The 21603-nt window shown below is 39.9% G+C and overlaps 1 protein-coding gene across 1 annotated transcript in view; it reads right to left on the bottom strand.

Annotated features, from left to right (window-relative positions):
- UHRF1BP1 (UHRF1 binding protein 1) overlaps window positions 1-21603 on the bottom strand; it is a 108115-nt gene that overhangs the window by 4106 nt on the left and 82406 nt on the right. Inside the window, exons 9-17 of the mRNA XM_007939361.2 lie at window positions 15968-16054; window positions 14533-14703; window positions 13996-14135; window positions 13441-13582; window positions 13016-13209; window positions 11367-12823; window positions 6930-7126; window positions 857-1011; window positions 620-770 (exon numbers count right to left, since the gene is read on the bottom strand). Of these exons, the coding sequence (XP_007937552.1) occupies window positions 620-770; window positions 857-1011; window positions 6930-7126; window positions 11367-12823; window positions 13016-13209; window positions 13441-13582; window positions 13996-14135; window positions 14533-14703; window positions 15968-16054 (2694 nt within the window). The remainder of the gene's footprint in view (window positions 1-619; window positions 771-856; window positions 1012-6929; window positions 7127-11366; window positions 12824-13015; window positions 13210-13440; window positions 13583-13995; window positions 14136-14532; window positions 14704-15967; window positions 16055-21603) is intronic.

Below are 21603 nucleotides of genomic sequence, written 5' to 3'. Positions count from 1 at the left end.
ACAAAATTCAGGCTAATGATTACATCTGATGGGTGAGGGACAGAGGATGATCAGGTGAAGGATCCCAGAGACTCTAAAAAGCTAATGGTACTGTTCTATTTATTGAGCTAGGTGATAAGGACATGGGCTTATTGTATTGCTACTTTCATGCCTTTCATATATAAGTATTCTTTAGTCTCTACTTGATATTTTAAAAAGTATTTTTAAACAAATCATCTTATGTAAATCCAGATTTCTCCTGATCATCTTTTAAAGTATAAATCATAACTGACATGAAAGGACTGATTCTGAATAATGGGAGTTTCGTGATCAGATATAGTTTTATTTATTAGCAGCCCACAAATGAAGAAGTGGATACTGTCCTGTAAAAGCTGAAGGAATGCCAGAGAAGTGAAGGTGGAGAAGGGCCACGTGAATTCAAAGCCCCAGAAAGAGCTCTTTTCTTTGCAAAAAGAAAACTTCACTGGAGTTCTTCCTACCCCTAATGGTTGACAGAGAGAATGGTCAAAGGCTTGGCACTATGGCAGCTCCCTTAGAACACAGTGACAGGCAAAAGTTAAGCTATGGCTGTGCCCAGATAAATCCCACTGGCCTTTCCTAGAATGGCCACCATCCTCACCTGGGCATTGTCCATGTAGGAACTGCCAGAGCCCCATGGTGCCCAGCTGCTGAAGGGTCAGTTCCTCTGCTTGCAAGGCCACTGTCAGGTCCTCGCCACGTACCTCAATCCCAAAAGACACCTCATTCACCTTCAGGACCAGAACTGAGACCTGTAAAAGGAGACTCTCTTAGCTCTGAGTCCCAAGCTTCCAGCCCAGAGCTTACCCTCTGCAGAGAAGCAAGTAGAGTAGCTGACCGGGTGAAGACTAAGGTCTTCTCCACTGGGTGAGACTGAACTGTGGGCCTCTGGTGACCCCTGGTCATAATTATCTACAGCAGAGTTCCCTTGAACACCAGCATCATCCAAGACACTTTGGAGAGAATCTGGTGGGACAGATTCTGTACCAGATTCTGCATGAGAAAGGAGAAAAAAGGATTCAACAGTCAAAAAGTTGGTTCAAATCTAACCTCCAGAAACAAAACAAAACATTTATGACATTTATGAGACAACTGGAAATTTAAAGACTAACTAGTTGATGAAGTTAAAAAATTACTGTTAATTTTTTAAAGTGTAATAATGGTATTTGGTCACATTTGAAGAAAGTCTCTACCTGCACGTGGGAAGTACAGACAACAAAGATGAACCCTTTTGCGCATATAGTATGGCATGGTCAGTGAAGGCAAACACGGGTAAATGGGTGGATAGATGGGTGGACAGGCTGAAATATTAGGTATGTATATGAAGTAGGGAGTGCACCCAAGAACATGTATAGGGTTGGCAGACAGTGGTCCAATAATTTTATGTGAATGATCTGAATTCCCAAGTGTATAATGGGGCTGACAAGGGGCAAGGCTGTAGTCACTGCTTGGTCACAGCCAGCTACCCAGAGGGACCGAGCAGTTGAACCTGTGGGCTATGGACCATAGTCGCAGAGGACATCAAGCTCAATTGGCATAACATAGTACACAAAACACTGTTCCACCTCCTACTGCGGCGAGAAGTGACTGAGATCTTGAAAGCTTGCAAGCTGCCATCTAGATGCAACAATGGGTCTCTCCTCGTCCAGAGCAAAGAAGAATGAAGAAAACCAAATATTCATGAAAACAATTAGTCCTAGCGACTGGTACACCATCCAATCTGCAGCCTATATGACTATGAAACCAGAAGAACTAGATGGTGCCCGGCTACTACTGTCAACCACTTGGAAGAGGAACTATGTAGGAGATCCTGGATAGATAGGGAGAACAATGTGGAACAAAACTCAAAATCATTTGAGGGGGAAAAATAAAAAGCAGGGACCAGGTTTGCTGGTCCGATAGAGCCTGGTAGAACCACTGAGACTCTGGCCCCTGGCTGCCCTTCAGGTCTGGAACTGAATGCATACCTGTGGCTTCTAGCCAAACAGACAGGCCTATGAGTTGAACATTTACCTGTGGTAGATACACTCCTTGGAGAGAACAATCATGGGAGAAAGAAGGGCTGCTTATGCACAGGGAGACAGCTCAGGGGGCAGGAGTGCATGGAGGGATGGACACGGGGAAGAGGTAACTATGGGAAGGAAGTAGGAGGGGAGATGTTGCATTGTGGTAAATTGTGGTCAATGTCATGAGACAAAGTGTATGTGAACTGCTTTATGGAAAGTGTATTTCTCTGTAAATTTTCATCCAAATCACAATAAAAAGGAAAAAAAAAAGAAAAAGAAAGTCTCTACCTTTCAGAGATGCAAACTGAAAATATTTATGGATAAAATCATATGATGTTTGGAATTTGCTTTAAAATAATTTAGGAGTAAGGGAAGGGGACCCACCACTTGTCTGTCAGTTTGTCATACTGTGGTGGCTTGCATGTTGCTGTGAAGCTGGAGGCTATCCCACCAGTATTTCAAATACCAGCAGGGTCACCCATGGTGGACAGGTTTCAGCAGAGTTTCCAGACTAAGACAGACTTGGAAGAAGGAAGGGGTCATCCACTTCTCAAAGAATTGGCCAGTGAAAACCTTACGAATAGCAGTGAAACACTGTCTGATATATTACTAGAAAAATTTATGAATAGCCCTGAAACACTGTCCAATATAGTGCTGGAAGATGAGCCCCTCAAGTCGGAAGGCACTCAAAATACAACTGGGAAGAGCTGCCTCCACAGAGTAGAGCTGACGTAGATGGAGTAAAGCTTTTGGCACATCCATTTGCTAATGTGGCACAACTCAAAATGAGAAGAAACAGCTACAAACATCCATTAATAATCAGAACATGCAACGCATGAAGTACGAATCTAGGAAAACTGGAAGTTCTCAAAATGAAATGGAACCCATGAAGATCAATATCCTGCGTTATCAGTGAGCTAAAATGGACTGGTTTTGGCCATTTTGAATCAGACAACTATACAATCTACTATACCAGCAATGACAAACTGAAGAGGAATGGTGTGGTATTCATCATCACAATAAATACAAAGAATGTTTCAAGTTCTATCCTGAAGTACAATCCTGTCAATGATAGGATAATATCTATACATCTACAAAGATGACCAGTCAATACTACTATACAATCACCAAAGTCACAGATGAGGAAATTAAAGATTTTTACCAACTTCTACAGTCTGAAATTGACCAAACATGCAATCAAGATGTATTGATTATCACTGGCAATTGCAATGCAAAAGTTGAAAACAAAGAAGAATCATTGGTAGTTGAAAAATATGCCCTTGGTGATAAAACAACGCTGGAGATCGCAAGATAAGAATTTTGCAAGACCAACGACTTATTCATTGCAAATATCTTTTTTCAACAGCATAAATGGTGGCTACACATGTGGACTTTGCCAGATGGAGTACACAGGAATCAAACCGACTACATCTGTGGAAAAAGGTCATAGAGAAGCTCAAAATCTTCAGTCAAAACAAAGCCAGGAACTGACAGTGGAAGAGACCATCAACTGCTCATATGCAAGTTCAAGGTGAAGCTGAAAACAAAACAAGTCCATAAGAGCCAAAATATGATCTTGATTATATCCCTCCTGAATTTAGAGACCATCAAAGAATAGATTTGAAGCACTGAATACCAATGACCAAAAACCAGAGGAATTATAGGATGACATCCAGAACATCACGAAGAAAACAAAAGTCATTAAAAAGACAGGAAAAGAAGAAAAGACCAAAATGGACATCAGAAGAGACTCTGAAACTTGTTCTTGAGCGAAGAGTAGCTAAAGCAAATGGAAGAAATGACAAGATAAAAGAGGTAAACAGAAGATTTCAAAGAGCAGGTGAAGAAAACAAAGTCAATTATTATAATGAAATGTGCAAAGACCTGGAGTTAGAAAACCAAAAGGGAAGAACATGTTCAGCATTTCTCAAGCTGAAAGAACTCAAGAAAAACTTCAAACCTCTAGTTGAAATATTGATTCCATGGCAAAATACTGAATGATGCAAGAAACATCAAAAGAAGATGGAAGGAATACACACAGCCACTGTACCAAAAAGATTCTGCTCAATGTTCATTCATTTCAGGAGGTGGTGGCATATGATCAAGAACCAGTGGTATTAAAGGAAGAAGTCAAAGCTGCATTGAGGGAATTGGCAAAGAACAGTGCTCCAGGAATCAACGGAATACCCACTGAGATGTTTCAACAAATGGATGCTGCCCTAGAGTTACTCACTCGTCTGTGCCAAGAAATCTGGAGGACAACTACTTGGCCAATTGACTGGAAAAGATCCATATTTGTACCCATTCCAAAGAAACATGATCCCACAGAATGTGGAAATTATTGAACAGTATCATTAATATCACACGCAAGTAATATCTTACTGAAGATAATTAAAAAATGGTCGCAGCACTATACTGACAGAGAACTTCCAGAAATGCAAGCTGGCTTTAGAAGAGGATGTGGAACAAGGGATATCACTGCTGATGTCAGATGGATCTTGGCTCAAAGCAAAGAATACCAGAAAGATGTTTACTTGTATTTTATTGACTATGCAAAAGCATTCGATTGTGTAGATTACAACAAATTATGGATAACATTAAAAAGAATGGGAATTCCAGAACACTTAATTTTGCTCATCAGGAACCTGTACATAGATCAAGTTCGAACAGAACAAGGGGATACTGCATGGTTTAAAATCAGGAAGGGAGTGTGTGAGGGTTGTATCCTTCCACCATACTTAATCTGTATGATGAGCAAATAATCCGAGAAGCTGGACTATATGAAGATGAACATAGCATCAGGATTGGAGAAAGATTCATTAACAACCTGACACAATTTTGCTTGCTGAAAGTGAGGATGACTTGCAGCACTTACTGATGAAGATTGAAGACAACAGTCTGCAGTATGGATAACATCTCAACATATCTAAACCAAACCAAACTCACTGCCGTCGAGTTGGAGCCGACTCATAGCGACCCCTCCCTGGGTTTCCGAGGCAGTATCACTATGGAAGTAGATTGCCCAATCTTCCTTCCGAGGAGTGGCTGGTGGGTTTGAACCGCCAGCCTTCTGGTTAGCAGTCAAATGCCTTAGGCACTGTGCTACCAGAGCTCCCATGTCAACATAAAGAAAACGGAAATCCTTACAACTGGACTAATAAGCAGCATCATGATAAATGGAGAAAATATTGACGTTGTCAAAGATTTCATATTGCTTGGTTCGACAATCAACACCTGTGGAAGCAACAGTCAAGACATCAGATGACATACTGCATTGGGCAAATCAGCCACAAAAGACCTCTTTCAAGTGATGAAGAGCAAAGATGTTTGCTTGAAGACTAAGGTACACCTAACCCAAGCCACGGTATTTTCAATCACCTCATGTGAGGCTGGCACGGCACCAGGCAGTGTTTCATTCTGTTGCACATAGGGTCGCTATGAGTTGGAGCCGACTCAACAGTACCTAACAACAACAGCAACAAGGGAAAAGGGCAAGAATGTATATGATACAAGAAGAGCTATGGGTTCTTAATAGTTGAAGGTAGGTGATGGCTGTATCAGGCAGGGTTCATTAGTTGATTCTGTGAAGTTCTCCCCACATCTGAAATTTCTCATCTGAGGTTAAAAATAACAAAACAAACATGGGTAGCACCCTCTAAATTAAGAAATAGTGCATTCTTTTTATCTTATTTTCATTTCAATACTCTTAAGGCACCATTTAATAAGTTTCTATCTCAGTATGCTGAAAGAACCAGTGTAACTTCCAGAAATGACTGATCGAATTCCTAAAAGTTACTCATTTTATCAGTCAAAAACAGTTGCTAGTTGTTTTCCAACAATAAAATACACAGACAGGCATAAAACAGACAACACATACACACCAATGACACCAGCCACAAAGCTAATTCTACTGCTGCAGCTACATGGCTATAAGAACAGTGCCACTCACACCCATGTTTATTGCAGCACTATTCAGAGTAGCAAAGAAATGGAAACAACCTAAGTACCCATCAACTAAGGAATAGATAAACTGTGGAATACTATGCAATCCAAAGAATGCAGAACCTGCAAAATACCACATAATGTGAATGAACTTGGAGGACATTATGCTAAGTGAAGGCAATCACAGGAGCACAAATATTGTATTATTGTGCTACTGTAAAAAGTCAACAAAAAAGTTTATACATAGAAGGAAACTTTGTTCGTTACCAGGGATGGGTGGGGAGGCAGGGAAGCTAAATTCCTAGATAGGTTGGGGGGGTGGAATATATGTGTGTGTGTGTATGTATATGTGTGTATATACATATATACATATATGTGTGTATATGTATATGTGTGTGTGTGTGTGTGTGTGTATATATATATATATATATATATATATATAAAACAAAGATTATTAGATTATTAGTGGTTACCAGGGTAAGAGGGAGGAGGGAATGGGGAAGCTTTTCTTTACGGGGCACTGAGTTTATGATAATGGTGGAGAAATATCTTAGAAAAGGATAGCAATAATGGTGGCACAATATGAAAAATGTAATCAATGCCCCTGAGCTCTAAATGTAGAAGTCATTATGCTGGCAAATGTCTTGTTATGTTTTCATCATGAAAGTAAAAAAAAAAAAAAAAAAAACAGTGCCACTCCTTTAGTTTGTCTCTTTTTGTGATAAAGGTGGTGTACCAATCAATAATCAACTAGATATGGAGGTAAAGTCAGAGCCCCAGAACTATTAAAATTTGTCTCTCTATTTTTTTTGGGGGGGTGGGGAGAGGAAGGGAGGGTATAATTTAAGAAAACATTTATTTTTTCAAATCACAGCTCCTTCTGAATCCTGCTTGCCTGAATACAGGTAGCAAGACAGCCCTGTCTGGACTTCTGCAACTCTGCCCAGCTCTGCTTCCACTTACCAGATTCCAAGAGCATCACAAAGCCATCGCTGCCATTGCTGTCCACTGAAATCTGGTCTTCAGGGCCACTGCTATCCAATGAGATACCATCAAATGACTGCTGAGACATTGTCCTCTTCATGGAGAAAAAGCGGAGTCGGGCAGCACCTCCACTCACTGGGGCTGTCACCCCCTCATCTATCTTTGCCATGGGCTCCCTGTTTCAGAAAAATAAAACAAAAAACACTAATGTGGCTTAGAAGGCATGTATGTTCCCACCTCCTTGCAACACTCCTCCCTTGAGTCCAGACAGTTAACGTGAACATAAATAGTGACTTCACCTAATTCCTACTATAAGGAGATCATGCCATTTTTCAACCATTGGCTTTTCTGAATCCTCTTATTCCAGTATCTCAAACTATATAAACAGCACTTTCACGTCAATATTAAATATCAAGGTTATTGAGGGTTATTCTGTACACAGAAGACACTAGCTACCTATATCCCTGCAGATTATGAATGGCATCTGAAGCCATCCACATTCACTCCACAAATATTTACTGAATAACTTCTGTACACAGGCACCATATTAGGTACAGGCCAGGGGTGGGGGAGAGAATGAAATGATAACAAAGATAGTGTTTGTCCTTAAAGAATTTATATAATCTATCAAGAAAAAAGGAGCTCTGGTAGTGTAGTGGATAAGGGACTTCATTACTAACTGGAAAGTCAGTGGTTCAAACCCACCAGCTGCTCCATGGAGGGAAGACTGGGCAATCTGTAAAGATTTACAGCCTCAGAAACCCAATGGGGGTTGCTATGAGTCAGAAACGACTTGATGGCAATGAGTTTGGCTTTTTGTTTTTTGGTATCAGGAAAAAAGGAGACATACATAAATAACAACACTACATAGTAGTAAGTCACATATGCCATAAGAGGCACAGACTCCCAGGCCAAGTAGGCTAGGCAATATCAGAGGGGAGAAAGGATGAGGAGAAAAGGATGGCTTTATGGAAAAGAGATGGCACTTGAGGTGTTCCAGGAAGAACTGTGAAAGTAGGAAATAAGAAAGAGGTCATTGTATAGGGGAAAAAAACAACACGAGCAAAGGCATGGATCCCAGAAAACAAAAAGGACCTTTGGAGACCAGCAAGTAGTTCAACCTAAGTGGAATATGGATTTTGTTGGGGAGACTAAAGGAAGGCTATGCCCAGTAAGGGAAAACAAACCAAAAAAAAGCTTTAAAGAACTTTTAGTATTACTCTCCTATTTTACTTATGAAGAAACTGACCAAAGGCTACAGTAAAACATGGAATTAACAAAAACCCAAGTCTCCCAACTTTCCACTATGTGCTTTTTTCACACATGAAAAACTACATGGGTTACGTGGGGGCTCTGATGGCATAGTGAATAAGGCACTTGACTGCTAACCAGAAGGTCAGTAGTTCAAACCCACCAGCTGCTCCATGGAAGACTGGACAATCTACTTTTGTAATGATTTACCACCTCAGAAACCCAATGGCGGTGGCAGTGAGTTTGTTTTTTTTTACATGGGTTACAGCCATGTTTTATAGAAAGCGCTGAATAAAAGTTTATAAATGTGAAAGTATTTTGAAAACTATAAAGTGCCATATGGATACAACATAATAATTGACTACACCATATTTAGGAGTTCAAACAAAATTCAGGGGGCACAAGAAAAAGGCCTGAACATTTTGAAATACAAAATCATATTCAGACCTACTGAATGAGGAACTCTGAGGGCAAGGCCCAGCAATCTGTATTTTAATAAGCCCTTTGTGCAATTCTGATGCACACTCAGTTTGAGAACCTCTGCTTTAGGGATTATGCCCAGAACCTAACAAATAACTGGAAGAAAGAAAAAGCTAAAATAAGGAACCTGAATGAGCAGAAGAATGGTGGTATCAGAAGAAGACAGACAGGTCTAGGGAGGTGTAGAGAATTTAGTTTCTTATGTGCAAGGTTTAAAGTACCCCTGGGAAATCTATGAGGAGCTATGTCCAATAGATAGTTTCAAATGAAGACCAAGGGAGAGGAGGGAAATTACAACTAGAAATATAGACTACAGAAGAAATAAAGAGATGGATAAAATAACCTACAGAGAAAGCATTTAAAGCGTCATCTGATATAAACCTTCTAAAAGTATGGCAAATGCTTCCAGAACTTTAAAAATGTTTACAGCTCTTGACCCAGCAATTCCACTTCAGGGTTTTAATTCAAAAGAAAGATTCAGCTATGTACAATATACACAAAGAGTAATGTTTACGAAAATAAGGAGATTTAACACAGCATTAGATACCTGAGAAAAACTGGAAACAGACTAAATGGACCAAATTGTAGACTGGCTGAATAAATCATGATATATCAACTTGCTAGATTAAAACATGCAATTAAAAATCATGCATTCAAATACCTAATAAATGGAAAAATACAGTAAGACATTAAGTAAACAAAGCAGTATACAATACTGTACAAATAATATAATCCTACTTTTGTAAAAATGTTATTTGTGTATATTACACACATGTATACACATATAAACAGTCACATGGACACAAATCCATGCATAAAAATTAGAAGAAAATAGACCCAAATATAAATAGAGGTTATCTCTGGATAATATCATTACAAGTAATTTTTATATTTTCTTTTTTATTCTACTTTATATTTTCTATATTGTCAATACAATGTACACAAATGATTTTTATAATTTGAAAGTAAGAATTATGTCAAAAGTGATCAGAATATGGGCAGCCTCACCATGGGGAATACAACATTTACAGGATAAAAGGAAGAAGAAAGCAGTCAAGGAAAATGAGTAAACTCTGCCGAGAAGTGCAAGTAACTGGGTGGTATCACAAATGCCAGAAAGATCTGATGAGCAGTATCAACTGTCACAGTGGAATAAAGACTAAGAAAGAGCCACAAGCCTGAGCAGTTGTGTAATCACTGTTAATGTTTTAAAAGGAGCTTTTATCACACACCTTTCTTCTCTCCTTTTCACCTCTCCTCTTTTCCCATCTCCCTCACTCTTCTCCATCTAGAAAAGGTAACACAATTTGGTGATTAGGAGTCCAGATTTTCAATCCTCACCCCACTCACAAGTTGTGTGATCCTGACAAGGTTCTTACCTCTCTGAACCTGTTTCCTCATCTGTAAAATGGGGGGTGATATTAGTACCTGCCTTAATAGGGTTGTTACCAGAATTTAATGAGTTAATATTGTGAGGATTTAGAACAGTGCCTAGTACATAGAAAGCACTCAATAAATGTTGGCCAATATTATTATGTCACATAAGTTTTCCTTTCTTCTTCTTCCTAGGCTGTCTATGCCTAGCAGGTACCGGCACCAATAGGCATTGTTTAGACTCATCTAAGACAAATTCATTTAAACGAATGTCCCAAGGCTACTACTGATCTTCATATCATGCTTGCTAAACCACAAAATGTCCCAACAAAGATTTCCTAAAAGCACAAGCATCCAGAGAAAAATCCATACCTTTCCACTCTTCTGACTACGGATGTCTGTTTTTCTGCCTATTCCCTACTGTATCTCCAGTGCCTGACACAGAGCTTGGGATACAATAAGGGTGTAAAAAATATTTGTAGAATGAATGGATGAAATTCTTCCTAGCAGAGGCTGATAAGCTGTACCAGCTCCACCTTTTCCACCTATAAGATACAGGATCCATGGGCTCATCTGAAACCTCAGTTTCCTCAGTTATAAACTAAGGATATGAATACCTGGGGCTACTGCGGGTATCAAATTAAACAAAATATTACATCAAACCCCACTGAAAATAAAATATTATAAATCATGGGAATAATGGTGAACTGGTGAAAGAGGAAAATAACCTAATTCTAGGAAGCAATAAATGCTGACTTGAAAACTGCCTAATAGGCTACAGTATATGAAGGCATATGAAAGTCCATGGGATTCTGTTACTTTACTGAAATTTCTCGTTCTTCTCTTGCCTCAGAATTAGATGTAGTCCTGAAAATAAATCTTTCCAACTAGTATAACCTGTACCTCCTCTAAGTAGCTTAAAAATTCCTCCACTGCCCTATAGGCAGCTCTGAAAACTAGAGGCTTTGCCACATTAATTGGGCCATTCTATGAATTCCCCCAGGGAGCTCTGGTAGCGTAGTGCCTAAGGCACTTGACTGCTAACCAGAAGGCTAGCGGTTCAAACCCACCAGCCACTCCTTGGAAGGAAGATGGGGCAATCTACTTCCGTAGCGATACTGCCTTGGAAACCCAAGGAGGGATCGCTATGAGTCAGGTCCAACTCGACGGCACATAACAACAACAAATGAACTCCCCTGGACTATATGGTGCTTCCCAATCTAAAAGTACAAACAGCAGGAAGCCTTAAGCCCAATGTTCAGAACTAGGAGGAAAAAAGGGGATAAATGAAAGAGGCAGAGAACCACTCACTTGGCTGGGGGCAGAGACAACATCTTGTGCATGGTGGAGGTCATTCGATCTTTGCCCAGACTGAAGGCATCCTTAGTCAGGGACACAGCTTCTTTGGTGAGGTCCATGGTGGCATGTAGGGCCTCCTTGGTGGCATCCTTGGTCATGTGAATAGCACTTGACAGCTCCCCCTCAATGTTCTTCAAGGGAATGAGTTCACCCTGCCCATTCACAGCATTATCTCTGCCACTTGGGGGCTTCAGTGCAGCTGCTGAGCTGGATGGTTGGGCTCTGCTCAGTCTCTTGGCCTGAAGGGACTCAACCACTTCATGGCCCTTCCCTGACAGCTGCTGTGCAAGTGAATCTGAGTTTTGCAGCTCTCCATTACTATGGAGAGGCAGTGGCCTATCCTGGGACACATCCAGATTTTCAATGCCACTATCCTCCAGGACCTTCTCAGGGCTTGTAGGGCCTTGGTCTGAGGAGGCATCAGACTTTAGCTCCCGATCCTCTGAAGGAGAGAGCTCTGAATCAATGAGGCTGGTAGTATCTGAACCTGCAGAGTCAGCCTCACCAGCCACAGGGACAGGATGCATGAGCAGAGCCACTTCGGCACTGGGGAAGAGAACACCAACACAAGCTGTCTGGTCCTGCAGAGGAGTCCCAGTCATGGCCTCTGTATCCTTAGTCAGCTGCTCCTGAAGACCCTGTAACACCTCCTTTAGACGGAGCAAAGCCAAGTACTGATAGTGGTCGAGCCTCACACGGACGTGTGCAGGGGAGTGTACAAGAATGTGAATATCTGCTGTATCCTCCACCTCTGTCAGAGGCCCTTTGCTGTCCATACCACCTCTGCCTTCTTGCAGAATTCCCACAACTTCCGTAAGTCCTGATAGGCTTTTCAAATCTTGTTCAGTCTTTGACCTCTGATGGGACACAGAGTCAGGGACAAGGGCCTCAGAATGGACAGGACTACCAAAGCTGGCTGACTGTTTCAGCCTTCTCTCTGCAACCAAAAGGTACTTCTGTGCCTGGGCTTGCTGCCAGCGGAGGGGTAGGCAGGCCCAAATGGACAAAGGGAAGGGGGCCACAAAATTCAAGGTATGGCCTTTGAAGTTCTCTGTTCCCTCAAAGTCCAAGGAGATCTGGGCACAGTGAACGGACCAGAGATCCTGGGAAGCCTTAGGCCTCTGAGGAGGGAAAATAGTAGGCTGAGCGAGGCGGGAATCCATCTGGAAGGCATGATGTATAAAAAGCATGTGCAGAAGGCTAAAGCCACCTGGAACCTTGGGGAAATGAATGTAGCTAGAATTAAAGAACTCAGTAGAAGCAAAACCCCGAAAGAGGCTCTGGAGGTCTGGACAGCTACAATGTGGGGCATGACGTGTATTGGTGGCAGTCATGCCTGATGCAGAGATGACAAGGGCCTGGGGACGATGCAACTCAGCCTGCTCTCTCTTCTCCAGTGGAAAGCTCACCTTTAGAGAGAAAATAAAATATAATTCAAAGTGTTTATTTGAGTAGCTTAGCAATGCATCATTAATAGACATGTGATAGGCCATTTGGGTTGTAAAGATTTTTTTTTACTTCTATCAAACAGAAACAGCAGAACCCTGGACTACAGCTGTGTTCCACAGTCCACTGGAATGAAAATCACATTGTCTCCCTACCTTCAATCGGAAAGCATCCAGTCGGATGTCCAAGTGTTCATCTTTCTGGCTTGAATCTTCTAGCTTGTAAATAGCTTTAAATTGCTCCAAGCTGCGGTATAAATCCAGGCAAAAGAGGTTTCCCCAGAGCAAGCTAACAGTATCCATAGTAAACGTCAGACCATTTAGCTGAATGTAGAGATTGGGACAGGGAACTAGAAAGCAGAGGAAAAAAGAATTACCATGTACAGAGCAGCAACTACACTCTTTAATTTTATATTTGGAAGGCAAAGTATAGTTACACAGGGCAGAGTTTTGATCAAAGTGTGCTAAACTCAAACACATAAAATCTTAAAAACAAATGGGAATTTAAGTAGTGGGCCCAAGGCTGACAAATATGAAGTGCAGGAGCTGGACAGTAAGAAATAACCAGACCGGATGCTCACCTGGAAGCTCCTGATTATCTGGGAAGTAATACTCTGTAAATTCAATATGAATGGCAGAGACCTGAGTGGGTAGGTTGTGGAGTTTCCGACTGCAGGAAAGGAGTGTAGATGGTTTCTTACTGGGCTGTCCAGCTGTAGAAACCTAAGCACAATCATAAGTTACTCAGCATCTACAGCAGTACCAGACTAGAACTTAGTTTCCTGTGAGGAAAGTATACAAACCTCTAGCATCCTCCCCAAACCAGTCAGAGGAACTTGATGCTTTTCACACATATTCTAGGCATTCTCACACCTGTCTAACACTACCCACAAGTCCCTGTCGTCCCCCCGCCCCCAGTGGGAGGTTTGTAGTAGGGCATTCAGAGGAAAACTGGAAGAATTCTGATCTTAGCAGACATGCCTCTGGAGGAAAAAAAACCAAGTCATCAGTCCACTAAGAAGTGAGGGGAAAAAGACCCTGAACTCCACATTCTTATTCATGCTGTTCCAGCTGCCGTACAGATGAACCATTCTATCCCTTTCCAATCATGTTTCCCCAAGTCCTAGGATCCTCACCTGGTGGATGTCCAGGTCATCCACTCGTACAACCATGCAGCTGGAGCGTAAACGATTCCATGCTGGGGGCCGAAAAGTAGTCTGTCGGCCCTGAGAGGGACTTCTCTCAAGGGGGTTCTTTCGAGGACTGGAGAAAGAATCTAAAAATAAGAAAGTGGAAAAGAGAATCAGACATACTCAATTTTTGTTATCAATAGAATTAAGAAAATACTATATTCAGGTCATTAATACTATATGTAACATAGCTTAACACTATCTAGCTCCTGGATGGGGCTAAAAAATGTATTCTCTTTGACACCAAGGTAATACCTATTGAGTAAAGATGACACCAACTTCTACTCAACATTACATCTATCCATGGGGACAAACAGAACTCTATAAAGAAAAAAATCACTCTGTCTCTCAATAGGATAAAGTTGGGATAATTAGCTAGAAGTAAGTGGGGACAATTAGCTAGCCTATTGGATTATCTCCACCAGTTATTCAAAGGTTAATGGCAGGAAGCTAAGAAACTGGAGCTAACTTCTCATAACCGACCTGCTTTCCTCCGGAAGGGAGAGTCCACCCCAAAGTGCCAGGGTGGTTTTAGACCTGTCTCTTCATGCCACTTCTCCATTTTACTCTGAAACTCCATCACCAGTTTCTGGGCCCACTGGCCTCGGGTCTCCATGGCCTCACAGTGCCGTACCCAGTGTTTACAGCTATCACCTGTGAATAAAAACAGCAAAAAGCTTTTAGCCCCAAACCATGATCCAATGTTCTATTTCTTCCTTTCAATCAGTACAGTCATAGCTCAGAATCTGATCCTTCATCCCTAATCCAGAATTCTCTAGGGTAAAGAAAAATCATCCAATAAGAGCACCCAAGTTCTTGACTCTCATACACTGCTAGTGGGACTGTAAAATGATAAAACCACTGTGGAAATCGGTATGGCAATTCCTTACAAAGTTGGAAATAGAAATACCATTTGACCGAGCAATCCCATTACTAGGTATATATATATATCCTAAAGAAGTAAGAGGCATGACACCCATGTTCATCACAGCACTATCCACAATAGCAAAGAGATGGAAACAACCTAAGTGCCCATCAACCAAGGAATGGATAAACAAACTACGGTACATACACACAATGGAATACTCTGCAACCCTAAAGAAGAATGTCGAATCTGCAAAACACCACAAAATGTGGATTAACATGGAGGACATTGTGCTGAGTGAAATAAGTCTATCACAGGACAAATATAGTATTAGTCCACTATTGTAAAAAGTCAAGGAATGGTTTATACATAGAAGGAAACTTTCTTTGTTGGTTACCAGGGATGGGAGGGAAAGAGGGAAAATTTCTAGATAAAAAAAAAAGATTATATATATACACCAAAGAGTATTAGTGGTTATCAGGGGTAGGAGGGAGGGGGAAGGGGAAGTTTTTATTTGGGGGCACTGAGTTTATGCTAAGAGGTGACAGAATATTTTGGGAAAGGATAGCAATAATAGTGGCACAACATGAAAAATGTCATCACTGTCCCTGATCTGTAAACGTGGAAGTTGTTATGTTGACGAACGTCTTGTTGTATATGCTTTCAGCACAATAAAAGTTTAAAAAAAAAAAAAAAGCACCCAAGTTCTTCTGGATTCCATATGTGATCTTCCCCTAAAGCTCCCTAAAAGTCCACTGCCGACTGCTGCCATCTTTGAATACAGACTACTGGAGAGGCTCTAAAACTAGTGGGAGTAAGGGGCAGAGGGTAGATTCAAAAGCAACATCTCCCATCCAGAGTTCCACTCATCAATGATAAAGAAGCATCAATAGTGGGGTCTATAAGATTCTCAAAGATTTCCCCTTAAAAAATTATGTTCTCAACACCTCTCTAAGCATATGCTGGAATCCCTGGCATCTTCCTGTTGAGCAGTTGATCTTCCCTCAATCCTTTGGGCCAAACTAGAATAGTCACCCTTCAGAATTCTCCTACCTGCCCAGTGAAAGGGGTAATAGTCAAATGCCATCTTGCGGAAGGTAAGTTGCATGGCACCACCCATGAGTCTGTTTGCAGAAACACCTATAAAAGAAAAATATAGGTGAATGACAGCAGAAGTAACAAAGAAATCTAAACACCAAATGAAGCACCTGGAAGTCCTTTTGAGTGTCAACCCAAAAGCCAGCTGAAAGGCCATGATGTCAGGTGATTTGCAAGGCTAAGGCCCTTTTTGAGTTGCAAGAGTCAATGGACACACTAAAAGATTAAAAAAAAAAAAAAAGTTATATCCCATTGTCTCTGTAAACAGCTGCTAGATTTCCAGAAAGGCAACAGAGACTACAACACTTGGGATTTCAGGAATTTCAATCTTAGATCCCCCATAGACACACTCAACATTCTGATCGACTGCTTCCCCAAAACCTAACAATATTAGCATTGCTGTTCCTCAACATAAGCCTGGAGAGCATAAGCCAGATTCCTCCGAAAACATGACCCTTATTATTTCCTTTCATACTCTGGCTTCAATGCTAACGTTGTGATATTAGTTAGACATCATTACATGCTGTGCATTCAAAGTACCAGATACTAAGAACACTGCAAAGACAGGGACATTATAAAGTAAACATATAGAATATGGCAAGTAAATTGGAATTTTTAGCAATAAGTCAAATATTACATTATGTGTATCTTGAAATTATATTTAATCTTGAATTTATATTTAATTCTTACAAAATGAATGAACTGTCCACATTTCAATCTCATCTCTGCAAGTAGACAATAAGAACTTTAAGAGTAAGGACTATTTCTTCTACATATCATCTGACCCACCTTGTTCTGCACTTTTACCTTGTCTCCCACAAAACTCTAGAATTTTTTCATGAATGCATGGAAATGGTTAATAAACAGTTCTAGCATAGCCTAGTCAAACATATACCACGCATGTCTCATGGCATTTCCAGAAGTAAATTTTGGCCTCATTCACCCATCTTCCCATATTACATTGCTGTGTTCATTTTCTTTCATTCTGTTCATTTTCTTTAATTTTCTGCTTATGTGTATAAAATAGTCTGAAAATGTTACTTTTGATCATAATTGTATGATAAAGGTATAAGTAAGTCATGATCAAGAAGTCATGGATTGAGTTTAGCAGTCCCTCAGTAATCAGAAAATAATCAAAACTGTATGTTTGTGTTTATTAAGTTGATAATTACAGTGGATTAATTTACCTAATGGTTTCTTAGGAGCTCTTAGCATAGTGCCTAAGGCACTTGACTGCTAACCAGAAGGCTGACAGTTCAAACCCACCAACCACTCCTCGGAAGGAAGGTTGGGCAATCTACTTCCATAGTGATACTGCCTCAGCAACCCAAAGAGGGGTCGCTATAACAACAACAACAACAACAACGGTTTCTTAAGTGGTTCATTAGGTCTATTTATTTTATAGTTTAATTATGTCTTCTTAGTATCAACTGAAGTTAAGCAACATGTAAAAACAACTGGCATAGCACACTTACAAAAATAACGTGGGGAGGTTGCACAGTTGGCAAAAAACAACATATACAGCATTTATTATTTGTGAAAAATATGGCAGAGTCTTGTACATAGTAGATGCTCAAAAAGCACGAGGAAAACTACTACAGAAATGAGAAAAGGAAAATACTATGGAATCCACTACATGTAAGCTGGTACCCTTCAACCAGGAGGGTCAATTTCATCCAATCTAGATTTCATCATTCCAAACTCCAGACTATTCATCTTCCTGGCAAGAATCAACCTTTTTTTTTTCCCTCAGTAACACTCCCTCAAGAAGCCTTTTTATACATTTTTTTCCTAATCATTGCCTGCCCCAATAAAATTTTAATACCACAGACGTAATGCACGTCTGCTTATGTACTCTATGTCTATCTGTGCTTTAGCCATAAAACAATTAAGTATAAAACTCACCCTTTTATTTAACACAGGGTTAAAAATGACAAATTTTAAGTTAAAAATTAAAATAAATTAGCTATTAATATTTAATTTAACCTTATAATTATATTTGCTGAGGGCATTTTAATGTACTTCATTTACTTATACATATTGCAATGTGCCTAATTATATATGGAAATTAGCAATTCACATAAATACATAGTAATAATAAAGTCTTTAAAATTGTTCAACATTGTTATTTTCAGCAAAAGATTGAAAATCACATTTTATTTTTATTGTGATTTGAGTGAAAGTTTACAGAGCAAATTCATTTTCCATTCAATAGTTCATACACATTTTTTTTCATGACATTGACTGCACTTCCCCACAATGTAACAGCTCTCTTCCCACTTTCTCCCTGTAGTTACCTCTCCTCTGTGTCCTCCTTTCCTATGCATTCCTGCCCCCTGAGCTATCTCCCTGTGCAAATATTGCCCTTCTGATCTCCCCTGGTTGAATATTCTAAGGAGTGTACCTACCTGGTGAAAATGTTCACCTTGTAGGCCTATCAATTATTTGGCTGGAAACCATGAGTGAGGGTTAAGTTCCAGGAATAATTTAAAATTTTAAATTAATTACTAAAAAAAATTATTTTTTAATGAACTTAACTTTTAGCTTGATATGAGAAAATAACTCTTGCTTGATATAAGAAAATAACTTTAAACTAGCTACTAGACATATATTCAAATATTGTCAACATTTTTTCTTTCAGCACTTGACTAATTTAATTATGTACTGAATGATTTTTATAGAATTAAATAAAATATAAACTAATTTTATTTGATTCTTGAAATTCTGATCACAAAGATGCTGAGACTCAAACATGAACAATATTAGCAAGGAAGCCAATGACAGCCTTAGTCATGCACAGGCCACCTCTTGCCATATGACTTTGAGATCCAGCAATCGATTAAGAAAGTCCTCCAATCACAGCTATTTTTTTTACCACAATTACGTACTACTGATCTTACATACATTTTACACATCTTCTATGAACTTAATGTTAATGCTGCTCATAAAACACCCAAGAAAACCCAAGGGAAATTAAATACTAAGGGAAAAGATTTTGTAAAGTATGGTTAGGTTTTGGAGGGCCACAAACCAGTGTTACATCTAAGATTTTTTGTCTCCCAAGAACCAATTTTCAATGTCCAGAATAGGCAAATATCAAGACAGATAGCAGATTAGTGATTGCTGAGGGCAAAGGGAGGGGGACAGCTAATGAGTAAAGGGTATCTTCTAGAGTGGAACAAAAATGCTTTAAAATTAGATTGTGGTGATGGTTGTTAAACACAGTATGAATATTCTAAAAAATACTGAATTGTATATTCTAAATGGGTGAAGTGTATGGTATGTGAATTATATCTCAATAAAGCTGTTTTTAAAATAAGAGTCAAGTTTTACCTCTTCAGGATGATATCACCCTAGTTGAAAATGCATGACCTAGACTTCTGGAAAGAGAGACTTGCTCCCTCAATTGGAATTAACTGGAGCTAGAAGAACAACCAACTACATAAACTAAACATATTAAAACAGAATCTAGACTCGAAGCCAAATATAATTAACAATTACCAAGACACAAATGATAAAACAAAACACATAAATGAGTAATTCAGATTCTCCCATGAGCTAGTGGGAAGATCAAAGTTTAGCCTTAAGAAAGAGTGATAAGGAGAGTTTTGGGTTGTGCCTAAGGCACTTGACTGCTAACCAGAAGGCTGAATATTCAAACCAACCAGCCACTCTTTGGAAGAAAGACTGAGCAATCTACTTCAGTAGACATACCACCTCGAAAACCCAAGGAGAGGTCCCTATGAGCACTTAACAACAACAACAGGCCTTATCTTATCTTGAGGGAAAACAATAATGGTCAACCTCCTCTTAAAGCCTGAAGTGTAAGCTCTCCAGTTTGCTTTTAAGAGACAGAAGAACTGGATGGTGCCCGGCTACCAATGCCAACCACTCAGGAAAGGATCAAATATAGAGATCCTGGATAGAGTGGGAGGGAAAACATGGAACAAAATCCAAAAGCCCAATAATGACCAGAATTACTGGTCAGATAAAATCTGGTGAGACTCCCAATACTACGGCTCTGAAATACATTCAGCACCTGGAATAAAACTCACCCCCAGGGTCAGACTCTCAGCCCAAGAGTTAACAAAATGTACACGTAGACCACTCAAACCAGGATGCCACACCCACACACTCAATGGTAATACATCCCTCAGAGCAATAGACCATGGGACACCAGAGGGCCAACATTCAAACTGAGAAAATGCAGGTCAAACAGGAGTGCATAATTATGAAGAGCACAGGGGGGAAGGTTGAAGGGCAGGGAGGGGAGGAGACTGGGTTAGGGCTGGACATGGCGAATGGGGAATGAAACTAATTGTACGTGTGACGTTGAATGTAAAACAAGCTCTTAAAATAAAGAAAAAAAGAGAGACAGTGCTGCATCTGTTTTGCTCTGTAAACTTTCACCTAAAACACAATAAAATTTAAAAAAGAAAAAAAAGAGAGAAATAATGCCACCCCAAAGCAAGCCAAGCTGATTGTAATGACCCAGTTTGCAATCATTCTATCACTAACACCAAGGGAGAGATAAGCATATTAGCCAGAGGCTCCAACATCCAGGCTATAGTACTTCTTACGAAAAAAGTAGGGAGGTGTAGCCTTCAAGGAAGCATTGTTCAAAAGAACTTTCTGCAATGATAGACATGTTGTAAAGTCTATGGATCATATTGAGTACTTCAAGTATGGCTAGTGAAAAAAAGGAAGGGAATTTTTTAAGTTGACTTAATTTTAATTAAATATCCACATGCTATTGATCATAGGAGTTCCAGAGCAGTGCTTTCCAGAAGAAATATAACAAGAGCCACATGTGTAATTTTAAATTTTCTAGTAGCCACATGAAAAAAAGTGTTTAAAAAAAAAATGAAATTAACTTTAATGATTTAAACCAGTGTAGCCAAATACCATTTCAACATGCAAACAATGTGAAAATAAGGTATTTTTTATACTTTTTTTTTTTTGGTAGACACATAACAACAACAGTGTGTATTTTACACTAGTAGCAGTACATCTCAGTTTGGATCAGCCACATTTCAAGAGCCAGTACTCATATGTAACTAGTGGCTACCGTGTTAGCTAGTGTAACCCCAGAGAACCTTAGAGCTCTTTCTATACCATCTAGTTCTCTCTTTGCCTTTTCCCAAAATCCAAGGAGAAGAGTCAAAGTCACAATAACTCTCTTTGCTCTTTGCTTCTTCACATGGTTATATACCACACTTGAGTACAGTAGGCTGGGAATTAGCCCCGAATCAAAAAATATCTCCTCCAAAATTTCCTCAAATTCTACGAAGCAGATTAATCTGGTTCACTAAATAGCCTTGGGAGGAGATGGAGGCAGGAGGGAACCTATAGTCACTCACATCTTAGTGTGGATTATAGGACCTGGCACAGGAAGAGCACAGTGCTATATCATCAAGTGATAGGGTAAAACTCTCAGTAACATACTTTTAATCAGTTAATCTCTGAAGAGACCTTAAAAAAAAAAAGCTTTTGGGGAGTTCTGGCAAGATGGTGGACTAGGCATAAAGACTGCACAGACCCTCTTCAACAAAGAAAAGGGAAACCAATTAACACAGACACAGAAGATAATC

The sequence above is a fragment of the Orycteropus afer genome, unplaced genomic scaffold (genome assembly GCF_000298275.1).
Source record: "Orycteropus afer afer isolate SDZICR_OR568_19922 unplaced genomic scaffold, OryAfe1.0 scaffold00059, whole genome shotgun sequence".
Lineage (NCBI taxonomy): Eukaryota > Metazoa > Chordata > Mammalia > Tubulidentata > Orycteropodidae > Orycteropus > Orycteropus afer.
Note: the sequence above shows the minus strand (reverse complement) of the source record. Positions and strands in the feature narration are given on the sequence as shown.